The following is a 21,213-nucleotide window of genomic DNA, read 5'->3' on the forward strand; positions in this document are numbered from 1 at the left end:
CACAACAATGGCTCAATAGCGAGACTGTACAATTGTCCAGAAAGAGGGCAACCCTGCCTAATACCCCTTGATACCGGTATTGGTGCACTTAGTCCTCCACCAGCTTTAACCATCACAAAAACATTTGAATATAACAACTTTATATAAGATATAAAATTATCTCCAAATCCAAATTGTTTTAAAACTTTAAGAAGATACACATGGTCAACCCGATCGAATGCTTTCTCTTGGTCCAAACAAAGAATACCCAGGTTTAAATTGTTAAATTGGTTAAAATCAATTACATCCCTTAATAAAAATAGATTATCCATAATTGACCTTTTGAGAATACAATATGTCTGATCATTTCGAATCAATAACTCCAAATAACATTTTAACCTATTTGCTAGACACTTTGACAGTATTTTGTAGTCCAAACACAATAGAGAAACTGGTCTCCAATTCTTTAAAAGACCTAGATTTCCTTTTTTGGGAAGCAAAGATAGTACAGCTCTCTGGCAGCTTACAGGAAGAGTTCCGCTTCTGATGCTTTGAATTAGTACTTCATACAGATCGTGTCCTGATATATTCCAAAAAGCTTGGTAAAACTCAACTGGCAGTCCATCAATTCCCGGAGAACGTCCTCTTGATAACTGTTTCATTGCTTCTGTAATCTCCTGAAAAGTTATTTGACTGTCTAGTGATCTTCTCCCCTCATCTTCCATCTGAGGTAAATCTCTCAGCTAATCAGAAGCACTCTCAACGTCACAGCTCTCAGCATCATACAGTTCCCTTTCGTAGTCACTTCGAGTTACGTCAGAAGTGACGGAGATTGGGGGTTTCGCATAGAAAGCCAATCCTCTTCGAGTATTTAAAAACGAGCCAATGGCATGCAATGCCTTGGGGCTGCGGAATTTTGCATAGCGTACTCCGCCCTACTCCGTGAGTATAAAAGGAGGAAGTGAACGCAACCGCAGTATGTTTTCGCTTCGGAGCCAAGAGAACTCTTCACTCCTGAAAGCCATTCTCACTGTTCAAGACTCTTCGAGACGAGCGTCCTCTTCAGTGTTGGTGTGACGGCGGTACCCAGCGAGACTCTGCATTGCCTGCGATCTGAGCAGTGGTCTGCCAGACTTTGCGCTTCTCCCTGGTCGCCTCAGCGCTGAAAGAGTGAATTTCCTCCTCTCTTTAAGTGAAAGAGCTGCACGCGGCACGTCTTTTTAAAGACGACTCGCCCGTGTTCTTCTGGGTGCGTTCGTCTCATGTCATTCTCTGATGGTCGCGATCGCTGCTCTGTGTGTGCCTGGGCTTCAGCATGCAGAGCAGCGTTCGCGGATGTTTCATGTTCCTTCTGAATGGGAACATGAGCATCTCTACACTGTGATCGAGACTCAATGATCTGATAGTGAGAGTCCCCGTGTCCGTTACTCGTTCTGCTTCTTAAAATAGAAGCTGTTCGACTCGCGGATAGGGTGATATGACGGTGAATGTGTGACAAAAAACCCCGACGTTAGTTTCTCGGGTCACACCCACCGCTCAGTGTTAGAGCCAGTGAGCGCTGTATCGCTTCATACGTCTGCCTCTCTGAGGTACCGTCTGTTTCGCTCTGCGCTCCAGAGAATGGTGCGATGACGATCGCAGCATCACAAGGCGGGCTTGACTCCTCGGGAAGTGAGGATGCGGCCGCGTTGCCTCCCTCGGGAGCGTCGGCGTCGCCGTGTCTGATCCCGCGATGATGGCCGTGCTATCTCGGGCCTCCGTGAGCATCGGGTGGGGGTGGAACTCCGCCCTATCCCGATCTCTCACGGCTGGATAATTGGTTTTTGGGTAACGCTGCCGCCTTACGGCCACGGCCAAACCCAATTTCCTTTTTTTCCCCGAGTTGCATGCGGAACTGACACGCACTAAAAAAAAAATAAATAAATAAATAAAAATAATAAAAAATAAATAAATAAAAAAAAGCGTGCTTCAGTTCCCCGCCCTTCCTCCCCTCGGCGATGCGGCTGTCTGTGGGTACGCTGGGGCTCCCCCGGTCAACCGGCGGTTGCTCTCAGATGCCCCTCCAAAGCCTATGGGTTCTCGTCGTCTATGGCGGCGCGATTCTGTAGAGCGGCAGGACAGGCAGCCTCCGCCCTGCATATGATGAGCACCTACAAAGCTAGCTGCTCAGGAATGTGCACGAGGAGGTGACGGACCAAGCGAGCTGCGAGCCTGCCGCCTACCTTGTCCTTAAACGGGTCACGGAGGCGGTCGCTCGCTCCCTTGGTCAGGTGATGCCCACCGCTGTGGTCCAGGAGCATCATAATGTTCGGCGGTGCGGTCCAGGACTTGGCCCAGCACTTCTCGACCGCCTAGGAGCAGACGAAGGCGGTTTCTCTGCCCCGACGGCCAGCTGCTGCCTCCAACCAGCCGTCGGCTCGGACGCCTCCGCCAGCTCGCCGCCGAGGACGCCCCCCTGCGGCTCCCTTCCCTCCCACGCGGCCCCAGCAGCAGCCAGCAGCCTTCAGCCGGTTCGCGTCGCGGAGGAGGCCACAGGTAAGCGTCCCCCCCCCCCCCTCAGGCCGTGTGCCCCGCTAAACGCCAGGCGAAGCGATGTTCCTGAGGCGGGCCGCTCAGTGATAGTGTCATGGTTTTTCTCAGGAGGCGGTGGCAGGGCCCCTCCTTCCCCGGTGGAGGGCCGGTGGAGAATCTTTTGTTCTAGCTAGCTCCCTGAGCTGGTTGAGGAAAAGCTGACACTGTCATTGAGCACACAGACTGGAATGAGCGCGCACGACGTCCAGTGCGTCGCCCCGTTCATTCCTCTCTGTCTCGGAGGGCGCGGAAGGGTGCGTGTGTCGTCCCCGGGCTACGCCAATCCCTTCCCCCTCTGTCGCCAGACCCCCGGCAGAACAGACCCCCGTGGAACGCTCTGCCTTCCCTGGTCTCTTCTGTCGGGGAGCGGGTTTCGACGGTGCATCCGGACGGGGTAACTCCTGCACGCATGCCGGTCGACCCGCCTCGCTGCCCCTCCGGGGGGACGTCTGTGGTTCGCATGACCCCGTTGGCTCACTTCCTGGAAGCCTGGCTAGCGCTTCCCGGGTATCCCGCTGGGTCATCAGAACGATCAGATTCGGCTACGCGATCCAGTTCGCACGGTCTCTTTCCCGCTTCAGGGGAGTTCGCTCCACGATGGTTGGTGGCAATGCCCCAGTCTTGAGAGCGGAGATTGCGACCCTGCTGGCGAAGGGTGCAATCGAGACGGTCCCTCCAGCCGAGGTGAGGTCCGGGCTTTACAGCCCCTACTTATGCCTATATGTTATATGTTATATGTTATATAAGCCTATATGTTATATTATTAATTTAAGTTTAGAAAAATGTGTTTTTCCTGATAACTGGAAAAAAGCCAAAATTGTGCCTCTTCCAAAAAATAAAAAGGAAAATTTTTCTGGGAAAAATAGCAGACCTATAAGTATTCTACCAATTTTGAGTAAGATTACAGAGAAAATAGTTTATGATCAAATTAATTTGTATTTTTCTAAAAATAAATTGAATTCACCTTATCAACATGCTTATAAGAAAGGACACTCTACAACAACAGCCTTAGTTCAGATGACGGATGATTGGTTGCAAGAAATTGATGAAAGAAAATTAGTTGGTACTGTAATGTTAGATCTTAGTGCGGCATTTGATTTAATTGATCATGATCTATTATTAGATAAATTAAGGTGTTATGGATTTGAAAAGTGTGCAATTCAGTGGATCCATAGTTATCTCACTGATAGGAAGTTTAATGTACTGTTTAATGGTAGTTATTCTGATACAAAGGTCTTGCGTTGTGGAGTGCCTCAAGGGAGCTGCCTTGGACCACTGTTGTTTTCTATTTTTATTAATGATTTGTCTTTTATTTTGAAGCGTGCCACTATTGCTCTGTATGCAGATGACTTAACTATTTTTTTGTCTGATTATGACTCTACCAGACTTAATACTGTATTAAATAATGAATTACAATTAATTGAAAAGTGGAATAGAGTAAATAAATTGAAGATTAATGTTGGGAAGAGTAAATGTATGATGTTGGGATCTAATCATCTTTTAAAAGATTCCCCCGTTTTGAATTTGTCAGTTGGTGGTTTGATAATTGAACAAGTGGCGGAGGCCAAATTGCTCGGTGTGATTGTGGACAGCAGGTTGACCTGGAACGCTCATATAAAACTAATATTGAATAAAATGGGCAGGAGTATGGCCGCAGTTCGTCATTGTAGAAAATGTATACCGTTTTGTATACGGAAAACTTTAGTGGAATCAATAGTTTTGTGTCATCTAGACTATTGTTCCATTATTTGGGCTTCAACTACAGAGAACAATTTAAACAAATTACAGATTGCACAAAATAAAGCATGTCGGCTTGTTCTAAATTGTTCTTTTAGAACAAGTGTAAGAGATATGCATAATCAGTTAGCATGGCTTCATGTAAGAAGTAGAATTAATTATTCTCTTATTAAATTCTTAAAAAATATAATTATTTCTAAAGCACCTGAAATTATTTATGGTAGATTGACTTTCTTCAGTGACGTTCATATTTATTCCACTCGTCAATCAAGTGAAGGGCGTTTCTTGTTACCTGTCTGTCGAACTAATCAACTTCAAAGGACATCGTGTTACAGAGCAGTGGTGGCATGGAACTCGCTCCCATTATTTTTGGTCTCAGAGAGTCACAATGTTAGTTTTTCCAAAAGATTGAGACTGTATTTATTTACTTTGGAGTAATTGTAATTTTTATAATTAATAATGACTGGACAATGAGCTATAATAATTGAAATGTGAGTTTCATATTTTGTGTTGTACCCAGAGAGTGTTAATATTTTGCATATCTAAGAGCTTGTATTCTGATGTTACGTTTAGTGTGTGTGTGTGTGTGTGTGTGTGTGTGAGTTTGATGATTTATGATGTTGTGTGCACTTCTGTATCTGTCTTTATTGTTGTACAGCTTTGATGTTAAGTTTTTTGTTAAATGTTGTGACCCCAGGAAGAATAGCTGCTGCTTAATGTAGCAGCTAATGGGGATCAAAATAATAAACATAAACATAAAACTTCATTGTCCCCAAAAAAGACCGGTGGGTTACGACCGATCCTGGACCTGCGCATTTTGAACCGTTCTCTCCATCGACTACCGTTCAAAATGCTCACGGCCAAACGCATTTTCGAATGTGTTCGGTATCAGGATTGGTTTGCAGCGATCGACCTGAAGGACGCGTACTTCCATGTCTCCATTCTCCCTCAACACAGACCGTTTCTTCGGTTTGCCTTCGAGGGCCAGGCATACCAGTACGCCGTTCTCCCATTCGGGTTAGCTCTGTCCCCTCGCGTCTTCACGAAGATCGTCGAGGCAGCCCTTGTTCCCCTTCGCGAACACGGGGTTCGCATCCTGAACTATCTCGACGCCTGGCTGATACTAGCTCACTCTCGGGCTCAGGTTTGCGAACACAGAGACCTGGTGCTACGGCACCTAGCCCGTCTGGGCCTTCGGGTCAACCGGGAAAACAGCAAACTTTGCCCCGTGCAGAGGATCTCTTTTCTCGGCATGGAGATAGACTCGGTCGCCATGTCCGCGCAGCTCACGAACGAGCGCGCGCACTCACTGCTGGCTTGTCTTCGACAGTTCGAGGGCAAGAGTGCGGTTCCACTGAAACTATTTCAGAGGCTCCTGGGGCATATGGCATCCGCGGTACGCCGCTCGGTTTGTTCATATGAGACCGCTTCAGCTGTGGCTTCGCGATCGAGTCCCGAGGTGGGCATGGCATCGCGGCTCGCTCCGAGTTCCAGTGACTCCGACGTGCCACCGAACCTTCTTCCCGTGGTCGAACCTCAGCTTTTTACGGACAGGGGTCCCTATTCAGCGAGTTTCCAGGCATCTCGTTGTCTCCACGGATGCGTCTACCACGGGTTGGGGTGCCATGTGCAATGGGCATGCAGCCGCCGGTTCCTGGACAGGAGCCCAGCGCCTCATGCACATCAATTGCCTCGAGCTGTTGGCAGTACGGCTCGCCCTGCACCGCTTCCGAGCGTGCTCAAGGGCCAGCATGTGCTTGTCCGCTCAGACAACACTACGGCAGTAGCGTACATCAACCACCAGGGGGGGTCTACGCTCGCGCCGGTTGTCTCAGCTCGCCCGCCACCTCTTGATATGGAGTCAGAAGCACCTGAGGTCCCTTCGTGCAGTTACATTCCTGGAGACCGGAACTGGGCAGCCGACGAGCTGTCCCGGGCCCGTCCCATCTCCGGCGAATGGCGACTCCATCCCCAGTCGGTCCAGCTGATTTGGGACCAGTTCGGGGAGGCACAGATAGACCTGTTCGCCTCTCGGGACTCGTCCCACTGCGCCCAGTTTGTTCTCTGACCCGCGGCTCTCTCGGCTCGGATACGCTGGCGCACAGCTGGCCACGGGGCCCACGCAAGTGTGCGTTTCCCCCAGTGAGCCTCCTTGCACGGGTGTTGTGCAAGATCAAGGAGGACGAGGAGCAGGTCTTGCTGGTAGCCCTCTACTGGCCCACCAAGACGTGGTTCTCCGAACTCATGCTCCTCGCGACAGCACCTCCTTGGCCTATTCCTCTGAGACCGGACCTACTCTCTCAGAGACGGGGCACTCTGAGGCAGGTTTGAGTTCGCTGCCACCTGCGGTGGCGGCAACCATCACTTCCACAAGAGCGTCGTCCACGAGACACCTTTATGCGTTGAAGTGGAACCTCTTCGTCAATTGGTGTTCTTCTCGCTGAGAAGACCCCCGGAGATGTTCGATCGGAGTCGTGCTTCCTTCCTGCAAGAGGGGTTGGAGCGTAGGCTGTCGCCCTCCACCCTTTGGATTTATGTCGCGGCCATTGCCGCGTCTCATGATGCAGTGAAAGGTAAGTCTATGGGAAGCATGACCTGGTTATCAGGTTCCTGAGGGGAGCGAGGGGGCTAAATCCGCCTCCCTCCCCTCCTGCCCTCTGGGGACCTCTCAGTAGACCTGGGTGCTCTGCAGAGGCCTCCCCTGGAGCCTTTGCAGTCGGTGAGTTTTTGCCCTGTCCTATGTAGACAGCACTCCTGATTGCATTGGTCTCCATCAGGAGAGTAAGGGACCTGCACGCACTCTCTGTTGACGAAGTGTGCCTGGAGTTCGGGCCGGCTTACTCTCACGTATTCCTGAGACCCCGGCCTGGATATATGCCCAAGGTTCCTACCACTCCCCTCCGGGACCTGGTGGTGAACCTGCAAGCGCTGCCCCTGGAGGAGGCAGACCCAGCCTTGGCACTGCTCTGTCCGGTACGTGCTCTCCGCACCTATGTCGACAGAACGCAGTGTTTCAGGACCTCAGACCAGCTCTTTGTCTGTCATGGGGGGAGCCAGAAGGGAAGGGCTCTCTCAAAGCAACGGCTGTCCCACTGAAAGAGTGGACGCCATCGCTTTGTCTTACCAGCAGCTAGGCCGGCCGTGCCCCCTTGGTGTGACGGTCCATTCCACTCGGAGTGTGGCCTCCTCTTGGGCTCTAGCGCATGGCGCCTCGCTAACAGACATCTGCAGAGCTGCAGGCTGGGCGACACCCAACACCTTCGCCAGATTCTATAATCTGCGAATTGAGCCGGTATCCTCTCACGTACTCGTTCGGCCAGTTCTGGATCCGCTCAGGTGTCTTCGCTTGCTCGCCACTCCACTCCCCGGACTGGATAAGTGCGATATCTCCTCAGTTCTTCTCAGTCCCGTAATCCTGTGTCAAAGTGGGATCCCCAAAAAAAAAAAAAAAAAAAAAAAGGTAAGGCAGGGGTCCAGACTTTCGCAGGGCACTGGAAGACAGCTTGAAGATGGCGTGATGGCACAGACCCCCAATCTCCGTCACTTCTGACGTAACTCGAAGTGACTACGAAAGGGAACGTCTCGGTTACGTATGTAACCCTCGTTCCCTGAGTAGGGAACGGGGACGTTACGTCTCCCTGCCACTTCTGCTGTATCGCTGGGTAGACGCCGAGTTCAGTCTTGGCTCCTCAGCGAAGACATACTGCGGTTGCGTTCACTTCCTCCTTTTATACTCACGGAGTAGGGCGGAGTACGCTATGCAAAATTCCGCAGCCCCAAGGCATTGCATGCCATTGGCTCGTTTTTAAATACTCGAAGAGGATTGGCTTTCTATGCGAAACCCCCAATCTCCGTCACTTCTGACGTAACGTCTCCGTTCCCTACTCAGGGAACGAGGGTTACATACGTAACCGAGACGTTTTTTGTAAAAGTCAACAGCCAGCTTCTTTATTTCCATCAGATCTGACGTTATAGTCCCATCAGGCCGTTGAAGATGATATAATTGTTTTTGTAGGGAGCTTTTCTTTTCAAGGTTGAAAAAGAATGAAGTAGGAGCATCCATGTCTTTAATAGAACAGATTCTCGCCCTTATGATTGCTCCTTTCACTTGTTCCTGTAATAACGAGCCAAGTTCTTTCTTTTTCTTAGTTAACAGCTCACTTTGCTCAGGTTCATCGTTATTAAAAATAGTACTTTCCATTTTTTGAATGTCTTTCTCCAAGCTTTTTACTGCAAACTTCACTCTTGCTGTATTATGTGAACTATAATTTTGACAAAATATTCTTACTTGTACTTTGCCAACATCCCACCACTGACACATGTTTTCAAAAGAATCTTTCTGCATTTTCAATTTATTCCAGAATAATTTAAAACTATCACAAAATAAAGCATCTTCTAATAATTTAACATTAAAGTGCCAAAAATAATTTGGCTTTGTAGTTTCCTTCATGTTTAAATCAAATAAAACCAAGTGGTGATCTGAAAACCCAACAGGTAAAATAACAGTATTCATCACCTTATTATTCCATCCTTTATCAATATAAAATCTTTTAAGTCTTGCCCCACTTATCCTATTCTCCGATGTATTGACCCATGTATATTGTCTGATTCCTATATTTCTTTTCCTCCAAATATCAATTAAATTAAGCTCTTTTATAATTTTTAATAACACCACACTAGACTCATAATGAGGTTCCTCCCCATTCCTATCAATTGTAAAATCGACCGTACAATTCCAGTCCCCTCCAATGATAACACACACTTGATCTCCAATTTTTTGAACAGCATTTTTTAGTTTCATGAAAACCTCCACCCGCTCAGGCCCAATATTTGGTGCATAAACATTTATAGGCACAAACACAGTTCCCTTAAATTCTATATGCATTAATAATACTCTTCCCTTTACAACTTCATCTACGTCTAAATCATTCACATTTATATTTTTTGAGAACAAGATGGCTACACCAGAACTCAAATTTGTCCCATGGCTTAGCACACATTTCCCTTCCCACCATCTATCCCATTACGACTCATTATCTGTATTGGAATGTGTCTCTTGTAAAGAAAATAATATCCACCTTCTTAATTCTACATAATTCTGACACCATTGCCATCTTATTTCCATCGCTCCCCCCATTTATATTTAAGGAGCCTGCTCTCAAAAACTCCATAAAAAGGGAAAGATGTAAAAGGGACAGAAATAGAGTGAGAAAGTAGATAGCCAACACCCTGTGTGTTTTAATCATTTTGTGAAGTGTTTGCTTTACTCTTTCTTAACTTCGTTAGGATCTTTCTTAACCGAAATCTATTCTGCTTGCTAAGACCATCAAGACTAACGTTTCTTTGCAACAAAGTCACTGACGCTATCAATTTCCCTATGTGTGGGAAGAAATCTTTGACTTCCACAGTGTTTCCAAAAGTCGCATCTAAAAAGTTATTAATTTCTTCCAGTGTATATGTATCCTCCATGATTTGTGAACCAATATCTGACATTTCAGAGAAATTATCATCATCTCCCATTTCAGAATCATTGCACATGTCAACACTTCTAGATACTTCGGAATCATCAGTTTGAACCATTTCAACATTCATTTTTCCTTTGTTAACATCCTCAGTCATCATCACACTAGTTTCTCCTGTTTTAGACACATCTTCTTGTCCAATAGAAATCTCGTTTTCATCAACAACGTTTTTCTGAACATTACTGTCAATCAAAACAGCATTAACAACATTCCTTTCCACTATAATCTGAGTTGGCACTCTCTCATCATTTGTCTCATCAGTATTAACATGGACATCTTCCTTGTGTCCCTGAACATCCTCAGCAACAACACTCTGTTCAGCTTCAGCTACCTCCTCCTGCCTATCCTGGGCCTTATGAGGTATGAGGGCACGCCATCCGCTTATGGCCAATATCCCCACACTCAAAGCATTTCATGCCACCAGTATTGGCATAAACTACATACGTTTTTCCCTCGTGGCCAACTCTAAACGATGCATCCAGCTCCGGCTGATTCAAAAACATAAACACTTGCCTCCTAAAAGACATAACGTGCTTCAAAGCTTCGTTTCTACATCTCAGTGGAATAGTTCTAATCCCACTTGCCAACTTCCCATATCTTGCTAACGCTCTTTCAATTTCATCATTCTGAATGAAAGGAGGAACGTTAGACACGGCGATATGGGTCGTTGGCGTTACCAGCGGTGAAACGGTAAGAAAATCTCCACTTACCACTATTCCTTCACTTATCAGCCGATTTGCCAGTTCTTCCTCCTTTACAAACACCACTACCGCCTTATTCATCCTCGACGCCGAAGAAATGTTTTCGTATCCGATTAGTTCTCCAACCACCAGTAACACATCCTCCACCGTCACGCCTTGAGCAGGCACACACCTGACGCCGTGACGGAGCGACACAGGTGACACCACCACCTCCGCGGCCGCGGGGCGAGACACCATCTCGGTGCCAACACAAAAGTTTCCAAAGAAACAAAGACTTTGTTTCCTTAGTCAAAACGTATTCCTCGTCTAATACATTTTAATTTAAGTGCAGTAGAAAAAATTGAATACGCAAAAAAGGACTCCCGCACTCCCCGAGACACCCTCACACACATCCAAACACTCCCAGCGTGCACCGGAAATGAGAGAGAGAGAGAGAGAGAGAGAGAGAGAGAGAGAGAGAGAGAGAGGAGAGAGAGAGAGAGAGAGAAAGAGAGAGAGATCTGTCTCACATTGTCATTCTGCTTATAGGGATACTCCATCGACAACCCGCATTCTCTCATCATTTACTCATCCTCATGTTGTCCCTAACCTGCATGACTTGCTTTCTGCATATGGAGCACAATACAAGATATTTGGAGCATGGAGCATATTTGGAGATATTTGGACCCCTTTGACTTTCATTGTATGCAGTATGGACCAAAAAAGCCTAAGACATTTTTCAAAATATCATCTTTTGAGCGCCACAGAAGAAAGAAATGCATACAGGTTTGAAACATGAGCAAATGATGCCAGAATGTTCCTCTCTTGCTTGCTAGCAATCTCTTACCTCGAAGTGATTTTCCCATGTAACGCCTGTCAATTCCATAAGCTCCTGAAGAGAAAATCAAGATAAGACAGAAAAAGTAAAAATCATGTGATCCTCTTTTTGACAAAGCTCACAGCAGCTATGAATGGAGCTAAAGAAGTGGACGCAGTGTGTTAGAAGATGTTGAAATGAAACATTAAAGCTGCCAGTGGCGCTGAAAATAAATATAGGCGCTGAAAATAAAACAGTCCTGTAAGTTCTGTAAATGGTGGGCTGCTGAGCATTATTATGTTTTTCTGTTCTGTTGGAGGTCCCACCAAGCTCATTGAAGGATCCGCCCTGCTTCCAGTCGGCCGGGAGAGTTCCTGTGGGATCGAGCAGGGAAAGACGTTTCCTTGGCTCGCTGTTCTTCAGGTTCACAAACAACTGGTTGTTCTTTGGCTGTCAGGAAAAACAAAAATCAACAATTACAGCAAGAGCTGTCAACAAGATTCCACATAATTCAATCCTAGATATCTATAGTACAGAGCTGGTCAGTTTGCGCTCTCAAACCATAGGTTAGCTCAGGTATTTACAATGTTTTTTTTTTTTTTTAGAAAGGTGGTTTTGGATTTATGAGTAAAATAAGTGCCTGTGGTCAACATTCTTAGAAAAGACATTTCCTACATATGAAGAGCTCTTTTCCAAAACGCGATAAACGCCATTTTTAAAAAAAAAAAAAGAGTTTGTCGTGTCATTCTGCTGTGGACAGAACCCTTTCACTGACCCATCAACGTTTCATGCCAAATCGCTATATTTCCTTGTTTAAAATGTACTGCAAGATACAGTTTCTTTCAAAACCGCGATAAGCGCCAGCCCTGTTTTTAGCCTAAACGCAATAAGTCCTCAAATTCGATGAGCGTTCCACGCAATCCAGCACGGCGGCACTCTGAACAGAGGTTTATTATGTTCATTCATTCCTCAAAATGAGTCCTAGTTTTCTAGTCGACTATAGTAGTAGATCATTTAAGCCATTTGTCTAATCAGTAGGCTAATAACATATATTGATTTAATTAAATGGGAGAGAAACCATATGAGCGTTTTTTAATTGCCTATTCCGCATCTCAATGCATGCATAAAGCTTGCCACAAAGAACCGGCAAAAGTAATGATTATGCATGAAACATTGGAATTGTTTATTAATAAACTAGTGTTTTCTGTCAGTGTCAGCAGCAAAGATAAAGTTGATGATGCTACTCGCCATCTTCGCAGTGAACGCACATAAGCCTATAGAGAGATACTTCGAATTAGCCTACATGCGCAGAGAGTTGCCAATTTATTTTCGTTTTTAATTGTTTTGTTTAAAAGTAGACATTTAAAGATTTCTGTAGCCTAGTTCTCAGGTCTGTGAGGCAAGCATCGCAGTGTTTCGGTTCATAATATATTAGACGCGCTCTCCGGTTCACGTGCGCGCCTCTGTGTCCTAATTATATTGTCTGATATTTGCTGTTTTAATCCAGTCAATTTGTTGATGAAACATTTATTAAAATAAAGATATAATTTATATCAAACGAAATTTACAAGCTTTCTACAAAACAAAACGTAATAAGTGGTCAAAATCATGTCTGACCCACTCCAAATATTTTCCGATATTGGTCGGATATCTTACTCATCTCATGCGGTTCCCTTTTCATAGCCTACTCAACATAGATGAAATAATAAAAATAAGTAACGTAATATTAGTAAACACAAATGTGAAACGTAGCCTATGTTTATTTTATGTTTTTTTTTTTTTTACTTATATTTAAGCGTCTCGCCGCTCCGCTTTGCTCACATGCTATGTATGTAGCCTATGTGTGTGTGCATGTGCTGGAGGGGTGCCCATCCCTTTTTTGAATATCGTTATCATTATTGATCATTTTTAATAATTAGTTTTTTCATGCATATGTTAAAATTGGTAGCCTACTATCTGTTTGAGGTTTGACACTTTAATAAAAATGACTTTACTAAAAATGATACAAAAAAATGGATGGATGTATAGCATTTTGAAAAAATAAATAAAATTTACTTTTAATTTATCATTAACAATATTGTTGTTTGATTTAATAATCATTGTTCAAAATGTTCAGACTGAACCAATAAAACATTTCAACAGGATAATTTGATTATTCACAAAATGTGTGGGTCTAGGTAAAAAATGTAGTTTTCCTGAAAACTATTGAAATGGATTTATAGCGTTTTGGAAAAGAGCTCTTCATATATTTGGTACGAAAATACACACCTAATTGTACTCATAAATCATAAACTGTTTCTAACAACACATAGGCAAGGGAATCCGTAGTGAATTCTGGGATGGCCCAAGAAGAGGCGTCATGACTGAAAAGCTATATTTAGCATAGCATTATCTTTTGAACAAGTTCCCTATAAGCAGCCCACAATATTAGTCCTTTTTTCCAAGAGCTGTTGAACAATTACAAAGTCAGTTAGTAGAGTAAGCAATGGGACTCCTAAAAACACCTTTCCGTAGGGCGGGTTACTGGTGTGCGGCAGGCTGCTGCACTGCGTCAGAGTGTGGTAGCTGGGGTTGGAAAAGTAGTTGCTGTTGGGAAGAACATCCGTCTGCGGGAGTGAATCTGGAACGTGAAGAGCAGCACAAACACACACAGTCACCACAATGCCAATGGCCCACTTGCACGGCACCTCTATACCTTCTCTGTGTTCTCTGTGTAATAATGCTAAAATGCTAAAATCAATAATGCTAAAATATACATAACTGAAAACTAGAGAAAGCTATATTTGAAAACAGAAGTGCGTCGAAGCTCAGTGTAAATGGGCCAATCTGCCATAGTTTAGTCAACACACAATAAATCATAAGAATGATTACCAATGTAATTATGACAGTTATTCATAATATGATGTGACAACCAGGGATGCACAATTTTTTTTTTTATATAATTTTTGAGAGCCTGATTACAAGAACAGATGTCTTAACATTAAAATCCATGTCCCAAACACACAATTATAATGATGTTCTCATGATAATTTTATGTAGCCTATATAAAATGGTTAGTTCCAATCCTTGATTCTGATTGGTCAATAGCGGTACTTTATTCATGATAAAACACTGCTACGACCGCTTCACCCAACGGTTATATTTATTACTGCGCAACACTGCAGTTCCTATGTTGTTTTTGTTTGAGCTTTTATGCATATTACACATTGGAACGTTGTTGCTGTTCACAGTCAGGGACTATTTTTTCTAGCGGAAGGAAGGCTTTTAGTGTTTTTATTTCATGAAAAAGTTGCACTAATAAATTTTTTTACTTGAATATTTTTTATTGTGTGGTAACCATTTAATAAAAGCAATAAGTTACTCGAGGCAAGTGCTGTATCATGAATAAGTAATGGCTGAGGGCGTTGTTAGACACGACGCGAAGTAGCACAGCCTCTCATACCTTATTTCTTACACATGACAGACTTAAGTGCTGCATGTTAACTGCACTTATACAATTAAATACTTAACTGTATTTTCCTTTTTTGAAATGATTCCGATCATATTTCAAGTGATTCAAACCCATCATGTTGAACAGTGCACATCTGAAGTGTCTCTCAGCTGAGTGTTAGAAAAACCGTTAGAAAAACCATACTAATACTGTGTTTGACCCCTCTCTTCTTAATTCTACATGGCATTGATTCAACAAGGTGCTGAAAGCATTCTTTAGAAATGTTGGCCCATATTGATAGGATAGCATCTTGCAGTTGATGGAAATTTGTGGGGTGCATATCCATGGCACGAAGCTCCCGTTCCACCACATCCCAAAGATGCTCTATTGAGGTTGAGATCTGGTGACTGTGAGGGCCATTTTAGTAGAGTAAACTCATTGTCATGTTCAAGAAACCAATTTGAAGTGATTCGAGCTTCGTGACATGGATAGGTACATGGTGGCCATAAAGGGATGGACATGGTCAAAAACAATGCAGGTAGAACAGGTAGGCCGTGGCAAACGATGCCCAATTGGCACTAAGGGGCCTAAAGTGTGCCAAGAAAACATCCTCCACACCATTACACCATTATACCTTGTTACCACCACCAGCCTGCACAGTGGTGACAAGGCATGATGGATCCATGTTCTCATTCTATTTACGCCAAACTCTAACTCCATCCGAATGACTCAATAGAAATCGAGACTCATCAGACCAGGCAACATTTTTCCAGTCTTCAACTGTCCAATTTTGGTGAGCTCTTGCAAATTGTAGCCTCTTTTTCCCATTTGTAGTGGAGATGAGTGGTAACCGATGGGGTCTTCTGCTGTTGTAGCCCATCCGCCTCAAAGTTGTGCGTGTTGTGGCTTTACAAACGCTTTACTGCATACCTCGGTTGTACCAAGTGGTTATTTCAATCAAAGTTGCTCTTTTATCAGCTTGAATCATTCGGCCCAATCTCCTCTGACCTCTAGCATCAACAAGGCATTTTCGCCCACAGGACTGCCGCATACTGGATGTTTTTCCCTTCTCACACCATTCTTTGTAAACCCTAGAAATGGTTGTGCGTGAAAATCCCAGTAACTGAGCAGATTGTGAAATACTCAGACCGGCCCGTATAGCACCAACAACCATGCCATGCTCAAAATTGCTTACATTTTCTTTTCTTTCCCATTCTGACATTCAGTTTGGTTCAGGAGATTGTCTTGACCAGGACAACACCCCTAAAATCAACTGCCATGTGATTGGTTGATTAGATAATTGCATTAATGAGAAATCGAACAGGTGTTCCTAATAATCCTTTAGGTGAGTGTATATGCCAGATTTTTTTATTGGGCCGATAACGATAACATTAAAAATGAACATATGTCGGCGGATACCGAAATGGTGGCTGATATATCGTGCATCCCTAGTTACAGCTATATGACTCGCTGAGCAGACACACGGTTACAGTCATCATCGGGACACTGACCTGTGACGGCGTACTCGGTGTTACCCCTCAGGGTGGGTGTGTAGGTGACCGCAGGCATTGTGGACTCTTTGCCTTTCTGTTTCTTACGGTAAATGATGAAGAGGAGGAGGATGATGAGCACGAGGAGTACCAGGACAATGATTCCTGCAATGGCACCAATCTGATACGAGTCCGCGGGCACAGCAGCACTCGTCAAACTGTTGAGATTCCCTACAATGATCACGCCAGCTGAGAAAGAAAGGAAACATCAGTGTCACGTGTGCTCAGATGAGGCTGCATCGAGTGTGTGATCATGTGTGACAGATCCAGATATCTGTAGCTGTGAAACCCTCTACACTGGAGCATCTGTGGCCGCTCCGAGGAGGAGGACCACAGTCTCAGTCTCAGAAAATTGGATAAGAAATATTACAAAAATAAAACAACGCTAATATTACAAAATGTGACATTGTAATGCTGTTACACATGCGGTTAATGGGAAGACTAATTAAAAAGCAAGTTAACAACTTAAATATTATAAAATCAAACGTGGCCTGAAAACAGGGGTTTTTGCGATCAGCTTGGTAAAGTTAAAGATTCATCTTTGTGTCTGTTCACAGTGTTTACCGAGCTTGATGACTGATAAAAATAAGTTTAATAATAAAAATAACAGCTGAACATCAGCTCACAAATTTTCTGTAATATTCATTTGTTAACAAACAAGTACTCATTACTTCAATGAGCTTATTGTTTCTGACTTAAATACATTATCAGCGAACTGTGTGATTTGTACATGTATTCTGAGATATACTGGACAGTCTCCTCTGATAACAGATCTCCCTAAACTGTATTGTGGACTCTTGCATTTTCTGTAAAGCTGCTTTGAAACGATGTGTATTGTGAAAAGCGCTATACAAAATTGAATTATATTGAATATTGGATTGTTTACATTTTTTTCTGCCTTTAGTTATTATTTTGGAATAAATGTAAAAAATGCTTAAAAACACTAACATGAGGTTTATACTTGGTTTTAAAAAATATAACATTACATAGTTAATGCAAAAATACAAAACAGAATTGTAAATGTGACAACATGTATTGTAACTGGGACATGAATTTACATTTGTATTACAAGGTTATACTAGAAGGTGTCAGGATTACACTGTACTTATACATTTAAGCAGAGGAATAATAATGAACTACATAGGGTTAGGATGAGGTCTGGTTTGGGGTTGATTGCATGTAATTATGCATAATAGTTACTAGCATATAATAGTTATTAGTATATAATATAATAGTTATTACTACTGTAACGTGTAACAATGACACTGTAAAATAAACTGTTAACAAAAAAAATGTTTTCCTCATCATTTCAGCACTCCACTGATCTGATCTATTACTGAAGTTTAACTTATTTTGCTATTCTAAAAAGTAGGAAACAATGAGATTTACACATTTTGTCCTTTGCTGATTGTTAGTGAGCTTTCTGGTGTGTAAAAGGCAGCGATCGTGAGTGCTACTGTACGTTTACCCTGGTCACAGCGAGTGCCCTTCCAGCCGGGGTTACAGTAGCAGGTGCCCGTCATGTGATCACAGGTGGAGTTATTCAGGCAGTCGCAAACCTGCCGGCAGCCATATCCATACGTTCCTGCGGGACACTCTGGAAGCCAGTGGGAAAACACTGGATCAGATGTAGACCTTTGCGTGTGCTTATCAAAGTGTTCTTATAGATATGCAAGTCTTTACTCACTCTGCTGACAGTGGCGTCCCATGAAGCCCGTGCGGCAGGTGCAGTGCCCGGAGATGTGATCGCAGTCTGCGCCGTTCTCACACTGACACACCAGCACACAGTCCTTCCCGTAGAAGCCCAGCGGACAGCCTGCAAGAGAGGAACGTGTGAGTGAACAGGCTCAGAGAGAGAGAGAGGGGTGGGGGGGTTTGGGTGGGGACTCACGCTGTGTGCAGTAGAGCCCCGTCCAGCCTGCCGTACACTTGCACTCGCCGTCGTATGCGCTGCAGAACGCCCCGTTGTGGCAGTTACAGGTGTGGAAGCAGTTAGGACCCCACTGACCCGGAGGACATGCTGCGGGCACACACACACACACACACACATCACACCCCTGCAGCAGTGCTCTCCAAACACACACACACTTCTGCAGCTGCGTCAGCAGATCACAGTGAACAGTCCTGGAGGACAGGGTTACTCTTCAGCACTCCCGCTTTATATTACGTACAAAATTAGATTTTTAATTTGATTCAATCATTTAATCATTAAATTATTAATTTTGACTATAAAACCATTAATCATTTGATGCATTTATTGTGTACATATTTTTACTTTGTACTACACTACCAGTCAACAGTTTTGGATCGGTAAGATTTTTAATGTTTTTTAGAAGTCTCTTCTGCTTACCAAGACAGCATTTATTTGATTAAAAATACAAAACAAATCAGTAATAATATGGAGGACCAAACCAATAAAAATTTAAAATAAATATATAAATAAATACGTGAATAAATGTAAAATGACTTGACTATTGACTATTTTTACTTATATTTCCCTATTTATGTATAATTATATATTATCACACATTTATTTATTCATTTATTTATGTATTTATTTATTTCCACTTTTGTTTATTTTCACTTTTAATTATGTATATATGCATTTACATACATTTATTTATTTATTCATTTAAACATTTATATATTTTTCATTTATTGCTCTGTATGCTAATGAAGGGAGTGTGTTTTACCCCAGACATAGCAATCAAGCAAAGGAGTGGCAGTGCTGAAGCGTTGAGGCCACAGTGACACCTTGTGGTGTGACCAAACACTACTCAAGAGATTTTGTGGATGTGACTTTACAGGTGTCACGGGACATAAATGACTTAGAAAAGGGCAATATGGCCAAAATCTTATATCATGGTTTATGTCCATTAACTTTACTTAGCTATTTAGGCCTACCATACATAAGTCTACTCTTTATTCCGGACATTGCCGTAAAACATCAGCTGGTCAGGATTTCTAAAATATCTGGGCACACATGAATAGAATCCACTCATAACAGACACTTTTTTAACAGACACAGAAGCACGACAAATTATCCACTATTAACCATATTTTATGCCATGCATTGTAGATTCGTTTACAGAAGCTAACTGCATTTTTAATGTATCTTCCAAAAACAATGTTGACAGCAACAAACTTTTCCATGACATTTCCGTAATAAATTAGTTTTCTGGGGCATTTTTGAAAACCTTATTAAATATTAGGCTATATACGTCATAATGTTTTTAGAAATTCGTAGAAGTTCTTAAGTTTAACTTAAGTTTAGCTCAGTTAATAAGGCACTACTATAGGGCTGTTACCAGACAAAAAAAAAAAATCAGTTTCAACAAAATCTTCGCACTGCAGATGTGGGACGTGCAGATGCTGACTCTGAATGGTATGGTATTATATTATATTGTGAAATATTAGTACAATTTAAAACAGCTGTTCCCTTTCAAGGGAACTCACGTTGCGTCAATTGACACTAAGGGAACGCTTTGCGTGATGATGTATTGAAGCACATGTAAAATCAGTCCAATGGTGTGACGGGAAACTATATAAGCCGGTTCAAACCCAGCCACCACAGCTTCTGTGTCATCACAAGCGCTCTATGTGTAACTGACTTTGTTATTTGGTGTTGTTTGTTTCCCTTATATATTATATATATTAAGTATGGTGAGCAAGCAGCAGTTTAGATTGTGTGTGCACCCCTGCCCGCGTTATTTCTAGGGTGGGGACACTCATGTTCTTTGTGTTGCTTGTTTCAGGTCCCGCTGCTGCCGAGGCACAGCGGAGGCTTCAGACTTGGGGTCCGCAAATAGATCTGTCAGCGGGGTTAGAGACGGGCTCTGCCCGATCTCTGCCTTCCGGTCTTCCACATTCATGAAATGCGTGGATGCAGCTCTGGCGCCACTACGTATACAGGGTATTCACATCATGAACTATCTAGGGGTAGTTTGGGATTCTATGTTAATGCAGGCACGTCTGTCCCCGGCACGCATAGAGACCATTCTGTCAGGCGTGAAAAGGATAAAGCTAGGCCAGTCGCTAACTGTAAAACATTTTCAGAGATTTTTGACAAACATTTTTGGGTCTGATGGCAGCAGTGTCCAACGTGATACCTTTTGGCCTGCTGCACATGAGGCCCTTGCAGTGGTGGCTCAGAACCAAAGGGTTTTCCCCGAGGGGCAACCCTTTTCGCATGATCAAGCTTATGTGCCCAAGTAATGTGGAAGAAACCTTGGTTCCTGTCCCAGTAATTTTTTTACTGTCAAATATTACAGTAAAGACATTTATAATGTTCCAAAAGATTCTATTTCAAATAAATGCTGTTTTTTTTTTAACGTTCTATTCATCAAAGAATCCTGATCACAGGAATAAATTACATTTTTAAATATTTTAAAATACAAAACAGTTATTTAAAATTGTGATAATATTTAACAGCAATATTACAGTTCTTTATGTATTTTAATCAAATAAATGCAGTCTTGGTGAGCAGAAGAGTCTTCTTTAAAAAAACATTAAACATCTTAGTGATCCAAAACGTTTAACTGGTAGTGTATATTTAAAAATACCTGTATCTAATTACAGCTGTAATTCAGTTCTGTAAGTACACTGTTGACTCTTCACTTCCCCCGTAAACCACCCTTAACCCGATCCATAACACCAAACCTGTCCTAACCTTTTCCAATGCAATACAATATGAACACAATAAGTACATTTGATGTACACCTAGGACACCTAATGTAAAGTGTGACCATGGATTTTGTTTGTTACTATAAGTCAAAAGTTTGGCTGCATTTATTTGATCAAAATTACAGTACAAACAGTGATATTGTAAAATATGATTACAATTTAAAATAGCTGTGTTTATATGAATATATTATATAATAGTATAATATATAATAGATGTGAATATATTGTAAAGTGAAATTTATTC

At 43.0% G+C, this 21,213-nt stretch overlaps 1 protein-coding gene across 1 annotated transcript in view; it reads right to left on the reverse strand.

Moving 5' to 3' along the window:
* The window catches only part of megf10 (multiple EGF-like-domains 10), a 172,118-nt gene that overhangs the window by 19,850 nt on the left and 131,055 nt on the right, over positions 1–21,213 (reverse strand). The window contains exons 17-23 of the mRNA XM_089126385.1: positions 18,178–18,306; positions 17,974–18,102; positions 17,755–17,883; positions 16,248–16,475; positions 13,811–13,926; positions 11,633–11,756; positions 11,337–11,381 (exon numbers count right to left, since the gene is read on the reverse strand). Coding sequence (XP_088982511.1) covers positions 11,337–11,381; positions 11,633–11,756; positions 13,811–13,926; positions 16,248–16,475; positions 17,755–17,883; positions 17,974–18,102; positions 18,178–18,306 — 900 coding nt within the window. The remainder of the gene's footprint in view (positions 1–11,336; positions 11,382–11,632; positions 11,757–13,810; positions 13,927–16,247; positions 16,476–17,754; positions 17,884–17,973; positions 18,103–18,177; positions 18,307–21,213) is intronic.

The sequence above is a fragment of the Pimephales promelas genome, chromosome 23 (assembly GCF_988280905.1).
Source record: "Pimephales promelas chromosome 23, fPimPro1.hap1.1, whole genome shotgun sequence".
NCBI lineage: Eukaryota > Metazoa > Chordata > Actinopteri > Cypriniformes > Leuciscidae > Pimephales > Pimephales promelas.